Source organism: Anolis sagrei, chromosome 8, assembly GCF_037176765.1.
Source record: "Anolis sagrei isolate rAnoSag1 chromosome 8, rAnoSag1.mat, whole genome shotgun sequence".
In the NCBI taxonomy this organism is placed as follows: domain Eukaryota; kingdom Metazoa; phylum Chordata; class Lepidosauria; order Squamata; family Dactyloidae; genus Anolis; species Anolis sagrei.
Genome location: NC_090028.1, coordinates 5,423,474 through 5,445,713, shown reverse-complemented (window position 1 = coordinate 5,445,713; position 22,240 = coordinate 5,423,474). Strand labels below are relative to the sequence as shown.

At 41.5% G+C, this 22,240-nt stretch overlaps 1 protein-coding gene across 1 annotated transcript in view; it reads right to left on the bottom strand.

The window, feature by feature from the left end:
• DRC7 (dynein regulatory complex subunit 7) overlaps positions 1–22,240 on the bottom strand; it is a 72,043-nt gene that overhangs the window by 6,111 nt on the left and 43,692 nt on the right. The window contains exons 11-14 of the mRNA XM_067470990.1: positions 21,335–21,567; positions 12,223–12,438; positions 9,272–9,382; positions 899–1,009 (exon numbers count right to left, since the gene is read on the bottom strand). Of these exons, the coding sequence (XP_067327091.1) occupies positions 899–1,009; positions 9,272–9,382; positions 12,223–12,438; positions 21,335–21,567 (671 nt within the window). The remainder of the gene's footprint in view (positions 1–898; positions 1,010–9,271; positions 9,383–12,222; positions 12,439–21,334; positions 21,568–22,240) is intronic.

The following is a 22,240-nucleotide window of genomic DNA, read 5'->3' as shown; positions in this document are numbered from 1 at the left end:
AGGGCGACTAAAATGATCAAGGGTCTGGAGAACAAGCCCTATGAGGAGTGGCTTAAGGAGCTGGGCATGTTTAGCCTGAAGATGAGAAGGCTGAGAGGAGATATGATAGCCATGTATAAATATGTGAGAGGAAGCCACAGGGAGGAGGAGGGAGCAAGCTTGTTTACTGCTTCCATGGAGATTAGGACAAGGAGCAATGGCTTCAAACTACAAGAGAGGAGATTCCATCTGAACATGAGGAAGAACTTCCTGACTGTGAGAGCCGTTCAGCAGTGGAACTCTCTGCCCTGGAGTGTGGTGGAGGCTCCTTCTTTGGAAGGTTTTAAACAGAGGCTGTATGGCCATCTGTTGGGGGTGATTTGAATGCAATATTCCTGCTTCTTGGCAGAATGAGGTTGGACTGGATGGCCCATGAGGTCTGCATCAATAGGAGCATAGTGTCTAGATCTAGGGAAGTCATGCTCCCCATGCTCTATTCTGCTTTGGTGAGACCACACCTGGAATATTGTGTCCAATTCTGGGCACCACAATTCAAGAGAGATATTGACAAGCTGGAATGTGTCCAGAGGAGGGCGACTCAAATGATCAAGGGTCTGGAGAACAAGCCCTATGAGGAGCGGCGACCCCCTCTGAACATGAGGAAAAACTTCCTGACTGTGAGAGCCGTTCAGCAGTGGAACTCTCTGCCCCGGAGTGTGGTGGAGGCTCCTTCTTTGGAAGCTTTTAAACAGAGGCTGGATGGCCATCTGTCGGGGGCGATTTGAATGCAATATTCCTGCTTCTTGGCAGAATGGGGTTGGACTGGATGGCCCATGAGGTCTCTTCCAACTCTTTGATTCTATGATTCTGTGACAATACAAATGCGGCATTTTTGCAATGAAAGAAGCTTGCCACCTACCATGGCCTCCCGATGTTCTTTGCTCTTTTCATTCCTCTCCGTGTCGTAAATGGAGACGCTCAGCTTGCTGGCCGCTTCTTCGTCCTCTCGAAGTTTTAGAATATCCAAGATCTTAGATGGAACAGACAGAAGTGAGAAACACCTTCACGTCCTAGGAGAAATAAGGCATCTCCATCCTTTCCATGGTTCTGTCGCACCTCAGAGTAGTATCACCTTGCTTAAGACACCAAACAGCACACAAGCAATAGTCCTTATTAGGCTTGGGCGATCAAGAAAAAAATTGATTCTAAACTCGTTTCGTTTTCTAGGGTGCGCTAGCGTTTCTAAATTCTGAGGACTTCCGAAATTTAAGATTTCAAAATTTCGAAATTTCCGAAATTTCATAAATTACGAATCGATTCGTTAATGACGGGCGCGATTGCGCAATATGCTAAAAAAAAACCTCCAAATGGGATAGGGTTCCCTCTCCCTCTGTTGTTGACTGTTGGTGTGATAAAACAAACAACAACTATATTATATTATATTATTATAACATTATTATATTATATTGTTGTATATTATATTATAATATTATTATATTATATTATTGTATATTATTATATTATATTATATTATTATAATATTATTATATTATATTATGTTATTGTATATTATATTATTATTATATTACTTTATATTATAATGTATTATATTATACATATAATATTATAATATATTATATTATAATATAATAATATAGTAATAAAATATATAATATAATAATATAATATAATATATACTAGGGCTGTTCAAACACGGAAAAATTTGTTTCTAAAACTTTAGGGTTTTTTTCCGTTTTGTTATTTAAAAGAATTCCGAAATTTTCCTTAAAAAATGTTCGATATTTACGAAATTTCGGAAATCATAAAACAATTACGAAACAATTACGAATCGATTACGAATCGATTCGTTAATGGCGGCCGCGATCGCGCAATATGCTAAAAAAACTTCTGAAGCTTCCCTTTCCCTCTGTTGTTGACTGTTGGTATATTAACAACAGACACAAAACTCATAAGAAAAATATATAATCAGTTATTAAAGTGGGCTACCGAAACAGAACAAATTAAGACTAACATGATATCATGGGCCAGAGACCTAGGCCACTCAATATCACTTACTGACTGGGAAAGAATCTGGAAAAGCAAAATCAAATACACATACTCAACAGATCTAAAGGAGAGTTGGTATAAGATCTTCTATAGGTGGTATTTAACACCTGAAATCCTGGCCAAAATCAATAAGAACAAGAAAAACGAGAGCTGTTGGAAATGCAAAAAAGAAAAGGGTACATTTCTACATATGTGGTGGGAATGTAAAGGGATCAAAAAATATTGGGCACAAATTCACAATTCGATCGAAAAAATCTTAGAGATAAAATTTGAAATAAGACCAGAAACATTATTATTGGGACTCCACAACCTCAAACTGGAAAAGAATGAGGACAAAATAATTTTTTACCTAACAACAGCGGCTAGGATGGTCCTAGCCAGACAATGGAAAAATAAAGAAATACCAACACTGGAACAGTGGACCCATAAAATACTGGATATAATCAATATGGATATTTTGACACAGAGAATCACTCAAAACTACAATAAACCTCAGAAAACTAATTGGAAATCAGTATTAAAATTTATACAAGAAGAGAACAAGGGATTGTATTTAATAGAGATATAACAAATACAAACACAATAATATTTTTTTTCTTCCTTTATTATTATTCTTCTATCCAAGAAAAAGACGAAAGTAAAAGGAAAAGCAAAAGGGGGTAATCACCCTAAGCAATTAATAAGAATAACAATATCTCCAAAGAGAATAGCCAAAAGTCACACACAAAATCGAACATCTGTTCTGAACATAACAGATGGGAATAATATGTGAAAACTAAACTTAACGGGTTAAGTCAAAAATTTCCACCATACTGGATAAACCTGGAAGTGTCAACCCTCACCCTTGTCTCTCCCTCCCTTCCTTTCCCTATGTGACCTCCCCTGCCCCCTTCCCATTCCCCCTTTCCATACCCATTACTTCCCCTTTTAACCCTCCCTCACCTCAATTTCTTACCTTGTTGTTTTATATCAATGTGTTTTGTAAGACAAAAATTAATAAAAAATATTTAAAAGACTGTTGGTGTGATAATTATATTTTTTTTCACTGAGAAAACAAACAGCAACCCTAAAACTTGCACCAGACATGCGGAAATAATAACGAAACATTTACGAATCAATAACGAATCAATTCCGAAACAAATACGAAACGAATTGGAAAAATTCGTTTCGTTTTTTAGTTGCTCCTGAATGGTTCAATATTGCTTCGTTATCAAAAAAATAACAAATTTTTAACGAATTACGAAATTACGAAACGAAACCGCCCAGCCCTAATATATACAATACTATAATATAATATAATATAATAATATTATCATATTATATATTATATTATAGTATTGTATATATTAGGGCTGGGCGGTTTCGTTTCGTAATTTCGTAATTCGTTAAAAATATATTATATTATATTATTATGTTATTATAATATTGTATTATTGTATATTATATTATTATAATATATTATATTATGTATTATATATTATTATAATATATTATAATATATTATATTATATTATATTATACAATTATAATATAATATAATAATATAGTGATATAATATATAATAATATAATATAATATACAATAACATAATATAATTGTATTATAATAATATAATATTATGTATTATATTATTATTATATTATATATTATATTATAGTATTGTATATTAGAGTGAGGCAAGAAGAAGCATGAGGTAAGAGGAGGGAAGCAGCAGAGCAAAGGGACCGGAAGTGGGGTAAATGCGAGATTGTAAAACTTGCACCAGACATACGAAAATAATTACGAAATAATTACGAAAATTGGAAAAATTGTTTCGATTCTTAATTACTCCTCACACTATTCCTGCATGGCTCAATATTGGATCGTAAGCTAATTTAAATACGAATTAATAACGAATTACGAAATTAACGAACTGGATCGTCTTTATGGTTATTTAAAGTAAAAGAAAAGAGTTCAAAAAAGCAAAAGTATAGTTCCAAAGATCAATACAAGGTAACATCTGTGCGCATTCAGAAGAAGACCTACAAGCCACTCTAAACACCTTCGCAGAAGCATACACGAAGCTCGGTCTGTCACTGAACATCGAGAAAACCAAAGTGCTCTTCCAGCAGTTACCAGTCCATCCCTCCCCAATGCCAGAGATACAGCTTAATGGTGTAACATTAGAAAATGTTGATCATTTCCGCCACCTTGGCAGCAACCTCTCCACTAAAGTCAACATCGACACCGAAATACAACACCGCCTGAGCTCTGCGAGTGCAGCATTTTCCCGAATGAAGCAGAGAATGTTTGAGGAGCGGGGCATCCGTAGGGATACCAAGGTGCTTGTCTATAAAGCTATTGTCCTCCCAACCCTGCTATATGCCTGCGAAACGTGGACTGTCTACAGACGTCACATGCAACTCCTGGAACGATTCCATCAGTGCTGCCTCTGGAAAATCCTGCAAATCTCTTGGGAAGACAAGTGGACAAACGTCAGCATGCTGGAAGAAGCAAAGGCCACCAGCATGAGGTTTCATGAGTAACCTCAGGCACAGACTTCAAGAGGTTTCTATAAGCAGATGTATCTCTTCTAGACAACTGTCCCAACAAAACGAATAAGCCAAAAGGCCTATTCAACAGAATTGGCTCCCAGCCAAACCTTGATTCTTAACCCAGAATCAATAGCCCCCTGTAGTTTTATCACTACCGGGTCCTTTCCTGTAACCCCTTTGGTCACAAATAAACTCCCTGTTTCTCCCACTAGAGAAACCAGTCCTTCCCTGTAGCTCACCGGCTTACAGACTGCCACTTTCAAACAGCTGCCCCGTGAAGAGGCAGTTGGCTCCACCCCTGTTGCTATGGCAACTCAGCTCAGGCTAAATCAGCCACCATCTCTAACAAATAGGGCTGGGCGGTTTCGTTTCGTTAATTCGTAATTCGTTAATAATTCGTTAATTTTTTCCATTACAAAACAATAACGAACCATTCTGGAGCAATTATTAAAAAAACCGAATTTTCAAAAACGTTTTGTAAATGCTTCGTATTTCGATATTGTATTCGTTTCGTTATTGTTTTGAGGTCGTTTTGTTATTATTTCCGCATGTCTGGGCCAGTTTTATGGTTTAATTAGTGAAAAAAAATTATAATATCACACCAACAGTCAACAACAGAGGGAGAGGGAAGCTTCAGAAGGTTTTGGAGGTTTTTTAGCGTATTTCGCGGTCGCGTCCGCCATTAACGAATCGATTCGTTATTGTTTCAGAAATCGATTCGTTAATTTTTTACCATTTACGAAATTTCGTAAATATCGAACTTTTTAAAAGGAAAATTTTGTAATTATTTTAAATATCGAAACAAAAAAAAAACCCCAAATACAAATCGATTTTAGAAACAAATTTTTCCGTTGTTACCCAGGCCTACAAAATATAATCCTACATACTTACCATTTATTAACTACTGTTTAAACAACCCATAGCCATAAGAATAAAATTTACACACCATCACACACGGGTTGTCTGCGCCCTACACCACTGAAGAAATTACACTGTCTAGCTGATATTGCACCACCTGACATCTGCCGGGAAGCAGCAGCCAATAGTGAAAGGACCAAGGCAATGACATCTCTGGCCCATCCTCTGTTTGGGTATCAGCCAGCATGTCAATGCCTTAAATCAAGAAATCGTTTTCTAAGATCGACAGAGACACTCGCTGGAACACCCCAGCAAGCAAGAGTCCAAAAGTGGCAGGCTCAAACCCATGGCTGATACCAAATGAGAGACTCTCCCCTGGGCACACAGAAGACTGGGTGACTTGGGAGGTGCTGAACAGACTGCGCTCTGGCACCATGAGATGCAGAGCCAACCTCAAGAAATGGGGCCACAAAGTGGAGTCCACGACATGCGAGTGTGGAGAAGAGCAAACTACAGACCACCTGCTGCAATGCAACCTGAGCCCTGCCACATGCACCATGGAGGACCTTCTTATAGTAACACCAGAGGCACTCCAAGTGGGCAGATACTGGTCAAAGGACATTTAATCAACTACCAAGCTTGCAAATTTTGTGTTTTGTCTGTTTGTTTGTTTTTGTTAAAAATGTAAAACAAATGTCTGGTTGCTGATGACACGATAGATAAATAAATAAAGTGCTTTCTTGACCATTATCTGGCTGAGAACAACTGTCCTCCCTTCCTGAATCAGAATGCACCTGGCTCTCAGTTGTTTCATTATCAACAGTGTCATCCCTTGCTGTGGGAAACAACTGAAATTCTGTACCCTGTTCTATCTCGTCTATCACAGTGTGCCGTCGCGCATGGGAGCTATTTTTCTTAATGAAGGAGGGATGGACGTGGCATCTTTCCCCCAAGGGATTGCTTCTTGCCCTCCTATAGGAAACTGGAACTCCCAAAAACCCAAAACGCTGTAAATAACTCAAAATAAGTTTTATTGATCACAAAGAGTTATTTCTTAAAGCAATAAGCTGGAAACTTTAGAGGGGTGAAGGAAGATATATGTTACAGTCTCAATTATCCCTGGTGTACAGGAGTTGATTATAAATTGTATGATTTTAACTGTATTTGTGTTTAGATTGGCTGCAGTAAGGCTGGAGTGGCCTAAGTCAGAGGAGTCCTCCATGTGCGTTGCCATGGAGACCGATGCAGGAGAGAGGGAAGTGGGAGGAGCTTAGAGGGGAGAGTTTGAAAAAACGACAGTTAAAAATCAGTTAGGGTTAAGGTTTAGAGGTGTGAGCAGTCAGGAGTTAGGTTCAGGGGAGTCAGGAGTTAGGAGTTGGGAGAGAAGGAAAGGAAAGGTGGCGGAGTGACTTGTGAAGCAAAGCTTTGAGGCTTTGAAAAGCTGGGTTTGGCTATTGGAAGTTTCTCAGGCTAGTGCAGCCGAATGGTGAAACCTAGCTGGTATTCTTTTAGTCTAAGGAGAGGCTAAAGAATAGTTTACTTAGTATTTGATCTAGGGAGGATCAACTAAGGGAAACATCCCTGTATTGAAACTTTGTCTGAAACAAGTGCTCTACGTCAGAAAGATACTGTGTTACTAGAAAGAATGAACTGTTAAAGTTACAAGTATTATTCCAAGTGCAACAAGGAAAAGTTACGTCTTGCAACCACACGCTGTGTACTTAATAAAATTGTTAACTTTTATTTGAAGATTGCCTCAGCTCCGTCTATTCTGAGTCCAAAGTGCCATTTCTCACAATATTACAACTTACCTCACGTGGTGGCAGAAACGTAGGGGAAAGTAACCAAATAAATCTACATTCTTCTCTCCAGTCACGCTACAGTATATACAGTGTAATTACTACTAAGTTATTACTTTCTTAATAAAGGAGGAGGTGCAATTGAACAGCCTCCCTTCTAACTTGATGGTAAATTTGGTTCCTAATCGGCAACCTCCATTGCAAATCGGCTAAGTCTTTTTAAAATTGGGAACTGGGGTAAAATCTCCTGAATACTGGTTCCTTTTACATTGGTGGCAACAATAAATCATCCCTCAGCTCCCTTGCTTCTTTTCACCTGGGTCCAAGGTGTTTGAAGCTGAGAAGCCTCACCAAGTTTCCTCTTTCCTCAATGGATGTGAATGCCGGAGCAAACCACAACCCCAGTTCAGATGGCCTATGTTTGAAGACTCAGGATCTTCCTCTGGTGCCAAAAGAACCAGTTTGAAGGCACTTGGGTCTCCTCAATGTTGTCCAAGATGATCTGGACATAAAGCATGAGTCCCAAGGGTAAAAAACTTCAGAACTGGTGCTAAGAGGTAATTTAAATCAGGGTCTTTTAGAGTCAAGTCTCTTACTCGCATCCATATGGTAGGAACTCTGATGGCAGAATGAAAAAGAAAGGAAACACTCCCCTCCTGCAGGAAGAGGTGGAGCAAAAGGGTACTGATTGACAGCTATAAGTAACCAATAGGGCTGGGCGGTTTCGTTTCGTTAATTCGTAATTCGTTAATAATTCGTTAATTTTTTTAATTACAAAACGATAACGAACCATTCTGGAGCAATTTTTTAAAAAAACGAATTTTTAAATACGTTTTGTAAATGCTTCGTATTTCGTTATTGTATTCGTTTCGTTATTGTTTTGAGGTCGTTTTGTTATTATTTCCGCATGTCTGGGGCAAGTTTTATGGTTGTTTTTTGTTTAATTAGTGAAAAAAAATTATAATATCACACCAACAGTCAACAACAGAGGGAGATCGAAGCTTCAGAAGTTTTTGGAGGTTTTTTAGCGTATTTCGCGGTCGCGTCCGCCATTAACGAATCGATTCGTTATTGTTTCGGAAATCGATTCGTTAATGTTTTGTAATTTTTCACATTTACGAAATTTCGTAAATATCAAACTTTTTAAAAGGAAAATTTTGTAATTATTTTAAATAACGAAACGCAAAACCCCCAAAAAAACGAATCGATTTTAGAAACAAATTTTTCCGTTGTTACCCAGGCCTAGTAACCAATCCATACAACTATACATAAGCAGGGGAAAAGGGGCAGGATTAAGCATGATACAACAGTTACACATGATACACAAAAAGTCATTTCTTTAAAGCAATAAGCTGGAAACTTCAGAGGGGTGAAGGAAAATATACGTTACAGTCTCAATTAGTCCTGGGTCCGAGGTGTTTGAAGCTCACCAAGTTTCCTCTTTACTCAATGCCTGTGAATGCCGGAGCAAACCACAACCCCAGTTCAGATGGCCTATGTTTTGAAGACTCAGGATCTTCCTTTGGTGCCAAAAGAACCGGTTTGAAGGCGCTTGAGACTTCCAACATCGTTCAGGTTGGTCTGAACATGAAGCACAAGTCTCAAGGGTAAGAAACCTCAGAACTGGTGCTAAGAGGTAACTTAAATCAGGGTCTTTTAGAGTCAAGTCTCTTACTCACGTCCATATGGTAGGAACTCTGATGGCAGAATGAAAAAGAAAGGAAGCACTCCCCTCCTGTAGGAAGAGGTGGAGCAAAAGGGTACTGATTGACAGCTATAAGTAACCAATCCATACAGCTATACGTAAGCAGGGGAAAGGGGGCAGGATTAAGCATGATACAACCATTTAAATCTTGCCACTAACAGTTCTATACATAGGTGGCGCCACTCGCACCGACACACACAGGGACATCGCTTTGCACCTGACTGTGAACCTGAATCCCATTATCCTTATCAGAATCATTGACACTATCACTCTGTGATTCCAACTGACGAGAGCATTGCAAAAAAAGATGTCAGCTCCCTCCCGTTTACCTCTATCTCGGACTCCCAGACTTGGTGCCGGGAAATCTTTTCATCCTCGATAAGTTTCATCAGCATTTCGTACAGATGCAACAACTTCTTCTCTTTCTCAAGAGACCCAGCCTAGAAGCAAAGCAACCAGGGAAGAATGAATGAGGGCTCTAGAAGTCTTCCATCGAGGGATGGAGGGAGGACACTATTTGGGGTTCCATATTCATTTCATACACATCGACTTTTTTTGGAAAAAGTCACCTTTTTGGGGGAAAGACAGGGTATGAATAGAGAGGAGAAGATTGCCTCATCCAATCTGTTTGTATGCTCCGATTTATTTCTGTATTTATTTGCAATATTTATATTCCACCCTTCTCACCCCACAGGGGACTCAGGACAGATTACAATGCACATATACATGGCAAACATTCAATGCCATTTAGACATACAACATATAGACCAGTGTTTCGCAATCTGGGGGGTTGGGACCCCTGAGGGGGTCGTGAGGGGGTGTCAAAGGGGTCGCCAAAGACCATCAGAAAACATAGTATTTTCTGTTGGTCGTTGGGATTCTGTGTGGGAAGTTTGACCCAATTCTATAGTTGGTCAAGTTCAGAAGGCTCCTTGATTGTAGGTGAACTATAAATCCCAACAACTACAACTCCCAAATGTCAAGGTCTATTTCCACCAGACTCTGCCAGTGTTCACATTTGGGCATACTGAGTATTCATGCCAAGTTTGGTCCGGATCCATCATTGCATGAATCCACAGTGCTCCTCTGGATATAGGTGAACTACAACTCCCAAACTCAAGGTCAATGCCCACAAATCCCTTCCAGTGCTTTCTAATTGTCATGGGAGTTCTGTGTGCCAAGTTTGGTTTAAATCCATTGCTGGTGGAGTTCAGAATGCTCTTTGATTGTAGGTGAACTATAAATCCCAACAACTACAACTCCCAAATGTCAAGGTCTATTTTTCCCAGACTCCACCAGTGTTCAGATTTGGGCATACTGAGTATTCGTGCCAAGTTTGGTCCAGATCCATCATTGCATGAATCCACAGTGCTCCTCTGGATATAGGTGAACTACAACTCCCAATCTCAAGGTCAATGCCCACAAAACCCTTCCAGTGCTTTCTAGTCGTCATGGGAGTTCTGTATGCCAAGTTTGGTTTAAATTCATTGCTGGTGGAGTTCAGAATGCTCTTTGATTGTAGGTGAACTATAAATCCCAACAACTACAACTCCCAAATGTCAAAGTCTATTTTCCCCAGACTCTACCAGTGTTCACATTTGGGCATACTGAGTATTCGTGCCAAGTTTGGCCCAGATCCATCATTGCATGAATCTACAGTGCTCCTCTGGATATAGGTGAACTACAACTCCCAATCTCAAGGTCAATGCCTACAAAACCCTTCCAGTGTTTTCTGTTGGTCATGGGAGTTCTTTGTGCCAAGTTTGGTTTAAATCCATTGCTGGTGGAGTTCAGAATGCTCTTTGATTGTAGGTGAACTATAAATCCCAACAACTACAACTCCCAAATGTCAAGGTCTATTTTCCCCAGACTCTACCAGTGTTCACATTTGGGCATACTGAGTATTCGTGCCAAGTTTGGCCCAGATCCATCATTGCATGAATCCACAGTGCTCCTCTGGATATAGGTGAACTACAACTCCCAATCTCATGGTCAATGCCCACAAAACCCTTCCAGTGCTTTCTAATAGTCATGGAAGTTCTGTGTGCCAAGTTTGGTTTAAATCCATTGCTGGTGGAGTTCAGAATGCTCTTTGATTGTAGGTGAACTATAAATCCCAACAACTACAACTCCTAAATGTCAAGGTCTATTTTCCCCAGACTCTGCCAGTGTTCACATTTGGGCATACTGAGTATTCGTGCCAAGTTTGGTCCAGTTCCATCATTGCATGAATCCACAGTGCTCCTCTGGATATAGGAACTACAACTCCCAATCTCAAGGTCAATGCCCACAAAACCCTTCCAGTGCTTTCTAATTGTCATGGGAGTTCTGTGTGCCAAGTTTGGTTTAAATCCATTGCTGGTGGAGTTCAGAATGCTCTTTGATTGTAAGTGAACTATAAATCCCAACAACTACAACTCCCAAATGTCAAGGTCTATTTTCCCCAGACTCCACCAGTGTTCACATTTGGGCATACTGAGTATTCATGCCAAGTTTGGCCCAGATCCATCATTGCATGAATCCACAGTGCTCCTCTGGATATAGGTGAACTACAACTCCCAATCTCAAGGTCAATGCCCACAAAACCCTTTCAGTGTTTTCTAATCATCATGGAAGTTCTGTGTGCCAAGTTTGGTTTAAATCCATTGCTGGTGGAGTTCAGAATGCTCTTTGATTGTAGGTGAACTATAAATCCCAACAACTACAACTCCCAAATGTCAAGGTCTATTTTCCCCAGACTCTACCAGTGTTCACATTTGGGCATACTGAGTATTCGTGCCAAGTTTGGTCCAGTTCCATCATTGCATAAATCCACAGTGCTCCTCTGGATATAGGTGAACTACAACTCCCAATCTCAAGGTCAATGCCCACAAAACCCTTCCAGTGCTTTCTAATCGTCATGGGAGTTCTGTGTGCCAAGTTCGGTTTAAATCCATCGCTGGTGGAGTTCAGAATGCTTTTTGATTATAGGTGAACTATAAATCCCAGCAACTACAACTCCCAAATTACAAAATCAATCCTCCCCCCCCCCCAATTGGGCATATTGGGTATTTGTGTTCAATTTAGTCCAGTGAATGAAAATACATCCTGCATATCGGATATTCACATTATGATTTATGACAATATTAAAATGACAGGTATCAAGTAGCAACAAAAACAATATTATGGTTGGGTGTCACCACAACATATGGAATGGCATTAAGGGGTCACGGCATTAGCAAGGTTGAGAACCACTGATATAGACAGTATCTTGCCCATTGGTCTCAGATGTTGGTCTTACCTGGTAGCTGATGCACATGTCAGGTGTCATCACAATCTTATTCCCCTTGTTGTCCACATCTGACTGTTTGCTGAACTCCCGCTTCGAGGGAGTGATGTAGTTCTTCTTGAGGTGGTAGGTCACGTAGATCTTCTCCTCCTGGATGGAGTAGATGAGTTCGGCCACGTCTTCATCGGCTGGTTTGCTCGGATTCCTATGGAAGCGTTCAGTGATCTTCTAGAAGAAGACAGAGAGGGGAGAGAAGGTGTGACATTATGCAGAAGAAGATATGATATTGTGCAGAAGAAGGTGTGATATTGGGCAGAAGAAAATGGATATTGTGCAGAAGAAGACATGATACTGGGCAGAAGAAGACACATGTATTTCCATATATGACATCAAGCATGCGCCCGCCCCCCCTAACAAGGGAAGGTGACTTATAGTTCTGCAAAGGACAAAGGTACCAGACTGCGCAATAGGGGTTATGTCTTGGTCACATTGCCAAGGCATTGACAACAACAAGGACCCCACGAGGCTTTTGGGAAACGGCTGGATCTTGGAACTTCTGCCCTTTGTGAGAGTTGTAGTTTCCCAAGGACCAAAGTGTGAATCAGTTGCAGCACAACTGCCAGCCTTCCCAATGATCATGAACTCTCTGCCTGCATGTCTTGGGCTTCAGTACATACTATCTCCCTCATGAACTTTCCTCAAAGACCTTTTAAAACTTTGGACTTCAGGCTTCTTCATGAAAAGTAATCCTCGTATTAAATATACTGTACTTGGGATGTGGGACAAAGATGGGGTTTTGTTGCTATAAAATGCTTATGATTTGAATGTATGTATCTTGCTATGAAATATTGCTTGCCCTCCTGCCTTGCCCCCTGACTTTTGCCCTAGAAAAATGTGGCCAAGGACTGTTAAAATGCCTGATGGAGAGCCAAGCTTCCCCAAAACCAACCAAATCATCAAACATCTTGCATGGACAATAGCAAGTTGAAACATCCTCTTGTTTGCTTTCTGAGTTTTGTCTGGCAGGCAGGGAAGTTTCTTTGGACACTTTGATTGAATCACAAAGGGACAAGGATGACCCCAGGGGTCCCCTGTCCTGGCTCTGTTTGTTCCTTTTGCCAAAACCCATCAAGGACACACCTTGTCTGATCCTGGAAGGGAAAACCTGAATCAAATGGTTCTCCCTAAATCACTGATCCATCACAAGAACAACTGGTTTCCTTGGCTGGCTGATCCCTTGGGCACAGGACTGTCATCATCCTCTCTGGACACAATGTCCCTCTTCCGTCCTGCCTCCCTCTCCCTGATTTGCTAAGGAACTGAAGAGGGAGGGAGTTTTGAAACTTTCAAACCTGTATTTTCCTATAAAAATGCCTGTAAATTCTGTATTGCTATGCTTGTAGTGGAACTATCGCTGCAATGCATCCGATCTCAGCTGAATCGCTAATAAAGACATCTCGGTCGCCAGTTTCTTCCGCTTTGGTGGGGATTTATTATTTTAATATTTTTGCTACTGGAATTGGCTTCGCTGCCCTCTTTGGTTCCAGGACCCTCTTTGGTGCGGTCCTCAGGATCTCCTCGGCTGGGGAGATCCTCCTAAAAGCGGCTCAATATCATATATATATGTGTGTGTGTGTGTGTGGTTTTGCGCATACATTGTAATGTAATGTATTGGGGGTTTTTGTTTTTAAGTCCCTTCTGCTGTGTTTTTCAGTGTTTTTATGAGTGATGGTCACTTGTTGGCCTGATAGGTGTCTTGTGTCCAAATTTGGTGTCAATTCGTCCAGTGGTTTTTGAGTTATGTTAATCCCACAAACAAACATTATATTTTTATTTATATAGACTAGCTGTACCCACCACGCATTGTTGTGGCCAACCTTCCCTCCCTCTTTCTCTTCTTTCTTTCTCTTCTTCCTTCCCTCCCTCTTCCCTTCCCTTTCTTTCTCTCCTATCTTCCTTCTCTTCTGCCCTTCCACCCCTTTTCTTTCCCTTCTTCTTTCTCCCCTTTCTTCCTTCTCAACCTATTACTGGACTGCAACTCCCAGCAGTCCTCCTGATCTATCTATCTGTCTGTCTGTCTGTCTGTCTATCTGTCTATCCCTCTATCATCTATATCTATCTGTCTGTCTGTCTGTCTATCCCTCTATCATCTATCTCTATCTATCTATCTCTATCTATCTCTATCTATCTCTATCTATCTCTATCTATCTATCTATCTATCTATCTATCTATCTATCTATCCCTCTATCATCTATCTCTATCTATTCTATCTATTCTATCTATCGATCTATCGCTCTATCGCTCTATCGATCTATCTATCTATCTACCTATCTATCTATCTATCTATCTATCTACCTACCTACCTATCTCTCTACCTATCTATCTCTATCTAATCTATCTATCTGGAGGATTGCTGGGAGTTGCAGCCCAGGAATAAGAAATTGGAAATATGCAAGGATTCGGGTACTCTCAAAGAATTCCAAGGAGAAGAGCACTTGCATCTAACCCTAACACCCTCCTCCTTTTCTTTCTCTTCCTCTTTCTCTCCTTTCTTCCTTCTCTATGTATTCTTGGACTGCAACTCCCAGCAGTCCTCCTGATCAATCTACCTACCTACTTACCTATCTCTATCTAATCTATCTATCTTATCTATCTGGAGGACTGCTGGGAATCGCAGTCCAGGAATAGGAAATTGGAAATATGCAGGGATTGGGATGCTCTTAAAGCAGTGGTTCTCAACCTGGGTTCCCCAGATGTTTTTGGCCTACAATTCCCAGAAATCCCAGCCAGTTTACCATCTGTTAGGATTTCTGAGAGTTGAAGGCCAAAAACATCTGGGGACCCCAGGTTGAGAACCACTGTCTTAAAGAAATCCAAGAAGAAGAAAGCTGTAGCTTGGAAGCAGTGCATTTGGATCATCCTCCTCTCCTAAAGGGCCTGGTCTAGGAGATGCTGGGAGATGTAGTCTGGAAGAGAGTGTGGATATGCTATTGTGTGTTTTGTTTGCTAGGGGAGTAATTTTTGTGCACGCGCTATAGCGTCTTTTTTCTTTTTTGGCTTTTTCGTCCCTTCTGCTGTGTTTTTCAGTGTTTTTATGAGTGATGGTCACTCGTTGACCTGAGAGGTGTCTTGTGTCCAAATTTGGTGTCAATTCGTCCAGTGGTTTTTGAGTTCTGCTAATCCCACAAACAAACATTACATTTTATTTATATAGATTACTAGCCGTCCCCTGCCACGTGTTGCTGTTGCCCAGTCTGGTGATCTGGAAAATAAAGCAACGAGAAAGTGTTGGTTTCTAATATATGTAATTTCTTTCTGCTTGTGGGTAAACAATATTTTTGTTGATTCTTTGTCAGTGTTGATGTGGAGATATTCTGGTTTGCCTACTCCGGAACAATTGTCCTTCTTTAGGGGTCCCTTTCAAATCTATGATACTATATATGTGTGTGTGAATCATATATATCTATCTATATCTATGGCTGGATGGGTCTCTTTCAGGAGGGCTTTGATTACGTTTTCTTGCCCTGGTGAAGGGAGTTGGACTGGATGGCCTGAAGTATTTTCTGTTAGTCATGGGGGTTCTGTGTGGGAAGTTTGCCCCAATTCTGTCATTTTTGGGTTTTGAAATGTTCATTGATTGTAGGTGAACTATAAATCCCAGTAACTACAACTCCCAAATGTCAAGGTCTATTTCCCCCAAACTCCATCTGTGTTCATATTTGGGCATATGGAATATTTGTGCCAAGTTTGGTCCAGATCCATCATTGTTGAGTCCACAGTGCTCTTTGGATGTAGGTGAACTACAACTCCCAAACTCAAGGCCCACCAAACCCTTCTAGTATTTTCTGTTGGTCGTGGGAGTGCCATGTTTGGTTCAATTCCATCGTTGGTGGAGTTCAGAATGCTCTTTGATTGTAGGTGAACTATAAATCACAGCAACTACAACTCCCAAATGACAAAATGACCAAATGACAAAATCAATTTTTCTTAGTGATGGTCACTCCTTGGGTGAGCAGGTGTCTTGTGTCCAAACCTGGCGGCAATTTGTCCAGTGGTTTTTGAGTTTTGTTAATCCCACAAACGAACATTACATTTTTATTTATATAGATGCAGAAGAAGATGTGATAGTGGGCAGAAGAAGATGCAATACTATGCAGAAGAAGATGTGATATTATGCAGAAGAACACTGTTGTGCAGAATCTATATAAATAAAAATGTGATGTTTGTTTGTGGGATTAACATGACTCAAAAACCACTGGACGAATTGACACCAAATTTGGACACAAGACACCTAACAATCAAATGTAACAATCAAAAAAACTGATTTTGTCATTTGGGAGTTGGAGTTGCTGGGATTTATAGTTCACCTACAATCAAAAAGAATTCTGAACCCCACCAACAATGGCACTGAACCAAACTTGGCACACAGTTCTCCCATGATCAACAGAAAATATTGGAAGGGTTTGGTGGGCAGTGTCCTTTGGTTTTGGAGTTGTAGTTCACCTACATCCAGAGATCAATGTGGACTCAAACAATGATGGATCTGGACCAAACTCTACACGAATACTCAATATGCCCAAATGAGAACACTGGTGGAGTTTGGGGAAAATAGAATCTTGACATTTGGGAGTTGTAGTTGCTGGGATTTATAGTTCAACAACAATAACAGAGCATTCTGAACCCCACCAACGACAGAATTGGGCCAAACCTCCCACACAGAAACCCCATGATCACTAGAGTCGGCCACAGCAACGCGTGGCAGGGGACGGCTAGTCTATATAAATAAAAATGTAATGTTTGTTTGTCGGATTAACATGACTCAAAACCACTGAACGAATTGACACCAAATTTGGACACAAGACACCTCTCAGGCCAACAAGTGTTCATCACTCATTTTGTTGTTCATTCATTCAGTCGTCTCCGACTCTTCGTGACCTCATGGACCAGCCCACGCCAGAGCTCCCTGTCGGCCGTCACCACCCCCAGCTCCCTCAAGGTCAGTCCAGTCACTTCAAGGATGCCATCCATCCATCTTGCCCTTGGTCGGCCCCTCTTCCTTTTGCCTTCCACTTTCCCCAGCATAATTGTCTTCTCTAGGCTTTGCTGTCTCCTCATGATGTGGCCAAAGGACTTCAACTTTGTCTCTAGTCTCCTTCCCTCCAGTGAGCAGCCGGGCTTTATTTCCTGGAGGATGGACTGGTTGGATCTTCTCGCAGTCCAAGGCACTCTCAGAACTTTCCTCCAGCACCACAGTTCAAAAGCATCTCTCTCCCTTCACTCAGCCTTCCCTAAGGTCCAGCTCATCACTCATAAAAACATTAAAAAACACAACAGAAAAGACTTTAAAAGCCAAAAAACAAAAAAAAATTACAATGCATGCGCAAAAACACATATATACACAAACACACATACACAAATATATACACACACATATATGGGTATGTACACACACAAAACACATATACACAGAAAGGGGGACGGAAGGAAGGAGAGAAGGAGGGATAGAAAGAGGGAACGAAGGAGGGAAGAAGAGAAGGAAAGAAATGTAGTGAAGGAAGGAAGGAAGAGAAGGAAATAAAAAAGTGAAAGAAGGAAGGAAAGAGAGAGGGAAGGAAGGAGAGAAGGAACGAAAGAGGAGGGAAGGTAGGAAGGAAAGAGACAAGGAAGGATGGAACCAAAGAGCAAAGAAAGGGAGGAAAGAAACAGATAGAGAAGGAAGAAAGAAAAAGAAAAAGAAAAAGAGGGAAGGAAAGAGGGAGGGAAGGAAGGAGAGAAAGAAAGGAAAGAAGGAGGGAAAGTTTGGCCACAGTCACTCATAAAAACACTGAAAACACAGCGGAAAAGACTTAAAAAGCCAAAAAATTACATTACAACACATGCGCATAACCACATAAATACACATACACACAAATATATAAATACACACATATACACATATATATATACACACACAAAACACATATACACAGACTGGGCCACAGCAATGCGTGGCAGAGGACGGCTAGTAATATATAATATTATGCAGAAGAAGACATGATAGTGGGCGGAAGATGCAATACTGTGCAGAAGAAGTTATGATATTTCGCAGAAGAAGACATGATATTATCCAGAAGGAGACGTGATATGATGCAGAAGAAGATGTGACATTGTTCAGAAGGAGACCCTTGTGCCAGCCGGACTGCTGACTGATAGGTATGCGGTTTAAATCTGGAGAGAGTGGGTTGAGCTCCCTCTGTCAGCTCCAGCTCCCCATGTGAGGACATGAGAGAAGCCTACCACAAAAATGATAAAACATCAAAACATCTGGGCATCCCCTGGGCAATGTCCTTGCAGACAGCCAATTCTCTCATACCAGATGTTGTGGCTGAGATGTTCTGTGATGATGAGGATGATGGGATTCAAATTCCTGGCTCTTTTTCTGTGCCTCAGATCTCTGGGCCTGCGGCTCCCACAGACAGTGCAGAGTCAACATCAACACAGCGGTTCTCATGAGAAAATAATTTTAACGAAGGAGATAGCAAACAGGTGGGGAGGCATTTGCCTCCTTCCCACACTGATACTGAAAGTACTGAAAGCCTTGATAGTGACCTGACCCAGCAAGCTCGTCTTGATTTGCAGGTCAGGCAGAATTCTCGCCTGGCCGGCAGACGAGAAGCCAGCTCAGTGAAAGGTCATCGCAATGATTTCATGTAATGTTTTCATGTTAGAAAGGTATTTAGGCTTCTTGCAAACCAAGGGAAAGTGTCAGTTCAACGTAGCTTATTAGCCTGAAAACTTCATGGAATAACCTTAGCCTGGAAAGCAGTATGCTTGGGATTTCTTGCATTGTGATTCATGGGGCAATTGTTTCATTGCTTGTACCTGGGACTCTGGTTTGAACTTTGCCAATAGGTTTATGTCTCTTGCTTTTACCTGAAGATCTTTGGAACTACATTCTGCATTTAACCTTAATCTTTGGAACTTTGCAGTACTTATACTTTATTTTGACTTAGATTTTTTCCTCAATAAACTATAAAACAACAGGTTCTTGTGGGTTTTTTCGGGCTATAGAGCCATGTTCTAGAGGCATTTCTCCTGACGTTTTGCCTGCATCTATGGCAAGCATCCTCAGAGGTAGTGAGGTCTGTTGGAATCAGGACAATGGGTTTATATATCTGTGGAATGGCTGGGGTGGGGCAAAGAGCTCTTCTCTGCTGGAGCTAGGTGCGAATGTTTCAACTGACCACCTTCATTGGCATTTGGAAGCCTGGCTAAGCCTGGGAAAATCTTTTGTTGAGAGGTGTTAAGATGTGCCTGGTTGTTTCCTCTCTGCTGTTTTGCTGTTGTAATTTTAGAGTTTTTTTAATATAGAGCACCTGATGAACCAGCCTGGACACAGCATATTATTTGAGAACACAGAAATGCTGGACCACACCAACAACCACCATGTCAGACTACACAGAGAAGCCATTGAAATCCACAAGCATTTATTTATTTATTTATTTATTTATTTATTTATTAATGCGCTTGTATACCGCTAATATCTCAGCCTAAATCGGCGACTCATTGCGGTTTACAACACTTAAAAAACAACAATATTCCGTTTAAAAGCATAAAACACATATACAATACAAATTATTGGGCCACCAATAACCATCCAATGCATCTCGTAACTGGAGTCGCAATCCAAATTCATCGTCCACGATTACCAGTCCTTTAGTCATCATAATTCGTTGCAACGGATTAACCGAATGCTTGTTTAAACATCCATGTCTTCAATCTTTTCCGAAACACCATCAGCGAGGGGGCTGATCTTACCTCTATGGGGAGGGTGTTCCAAAGCCGAGGGGCCACCACAGAAAAGGCCCTGTCTCTCGTTCCCGCCAGCCGCACTTGTGAAGCCGGCGGGATAGAGAGCAGGGACTCCCCAGAAGATCTTAGGGTCCTGGTGGGCTGATAGGTTGAGATACGTTCGGATAGATAAGTTGGGCCAGAACCGTTTAGGGCTTTAAAGGCCAACGCCAGCACTTTGAATTGAGCCCGGTAGCAGATCGGCAGCCAGTGGAGCTGGTGCAGCAGAGGAGTTGTATGCTCCCTGCTCCCCGCTCCTGTTAGTATCATGGCTGCCGCCCGTTGGACTAATTGGAGCTTCCGGGCTGTCTTCAAAGGCAACCCCACGTAGAGAGCGTTGCAGTAGTCAAGACGGGATGTAACCAGAGCGTGGACTACCGTGGCCAAGTCAGACTTCCCAAGGTACGGTCGCAGTTGGCGCACAAGTTTTAACTGTGCGAATGCTCCCCTGGTCACCGCCGAAATGTGGACAATTTCAACAGAAAGGAAGAGACCATGAAAATGAACAAATTCTGGCTACCAGTATTAAAAAAACTCTAAAATTACAACAGCAAAACAGCAGAGAGGAAACAACCAGGCACACCTTAACACCTCTCAACAAAAGATTTTCCCAGGCTCAGCCAGGCTTCCAAATGCCAATGAAGGTGGTCAGCTGAAACATTCACACCTAGCTCCAGCAGAGAAGAGCTCTTTGCCCCACCCCAGCCATTCCACAGATATATAAACCCATTGTCCTACTTCCAACAGACCTCACTACCTCTGAGGATGCTTGCCATAGATGCAGGCGAAACGTCAGGAGAAATGCTTCTAGAACATAGCTCTATAGCCCGAAAAAAACCCACAAGAACCTAGTGATTCCAGCCATGAAAGCCTTCGACAATATATAAAACAAGAGCTCTTATGTGGTGGTGTTTGGAAGCCAGGTGAAGCTTACTCTGAGTTGCAACACCAGAAGCAACCTTCAGTTTCTCAAGTTGCTCCTGACATGAAAATAAAAAATTGTCCAGAAGATGTGATATTATGCAGAAGATGCAATATTATCCAGAAGAAGACATGATATTATCCAGTAGGATGTGACATTATGTAGAAGAAGATGCGATATTATGCAGAAGAAGACGTGACATTGTGCAGAAGACATGACATTGTGCAGAAGAAGGGATATTATGCAGAAGATGACGTGGGGTTGGACTGGATGGCCCATGAGGTCTCTTCCAACTCTTTGATTCTATGATTCTATGATTCTATGACAATATTGAGAGGAAGACGTGACATTATGTAGAAGATGTGGACCTACCCAAACAGGCCGAGCATTGCTCTCCATGGTGGCTGTTGGGGCAGTTGTGGCCACTTTCTTCACCCTTTTGCCAAATTCCGTGTGCTTATAGTACAGGAAATCCGAGCGGCCCACAAAATATTCGGTCATATCTGTGGCCGTCTCGACTCGCTTCTCAAGACCGTCTACCCGGGTTTCATTGTAGAACTCCATTGTCCGCTCCGTCTCAGGCTCCATTGTCTTATAGATGTGAGCTGGGGAAAGGAAAGAGAAGCTAGAGGTGAGCCTACACTGTAGAATTAATGCAGTTTGGCACCACTTTAATGGCCATGTCAGCAGCCTATGATACTGTGAACCACCGCCTCCTCCTGAGAAAAATGTATAATATCACAGAGGACGACCACCTCACCCGCCTCAGAGGAAACCTGCTACAAAACAGGAGCTTTTTTGTTGAGTTCCAGGGCCAGGGAAGCAGATGGCGGAAACAGAAGAACAGCCTGCCTCAGGGGAGCGTGCTTGCTCCATCCATGTTCAACATCTACACAAATGACCAGCCACTGCCAGAAGGGACAGAGAGTTTCATCTATGCTGATGATCGTGCCATCACCGCTCAAGCAGGGAGCTTTGAGACTGTAGAACAGAAGCTCTCCGAATCTCTAGGTGCTCTTACTGCCTACTACAGGGAAAACCAGCTGATCCCTAACCCATCTAAAACACAGACATGTGCCTTTCATCTCAAGAACAGAGAAGCATCCCGAGCTCTGAGGATTATTACCTGGGAAGGAATCCCACTGGAGCATTGCAGTGCACCCAGATACCTGGGATTCACTCTGGACCGTGCTCTTACCTACAAGAAGCACTGCCTGAACATCAAGCAAAAAGTGGGTGCCAGAAACAATATCATACGAAAGCTGACTGGCACAACCT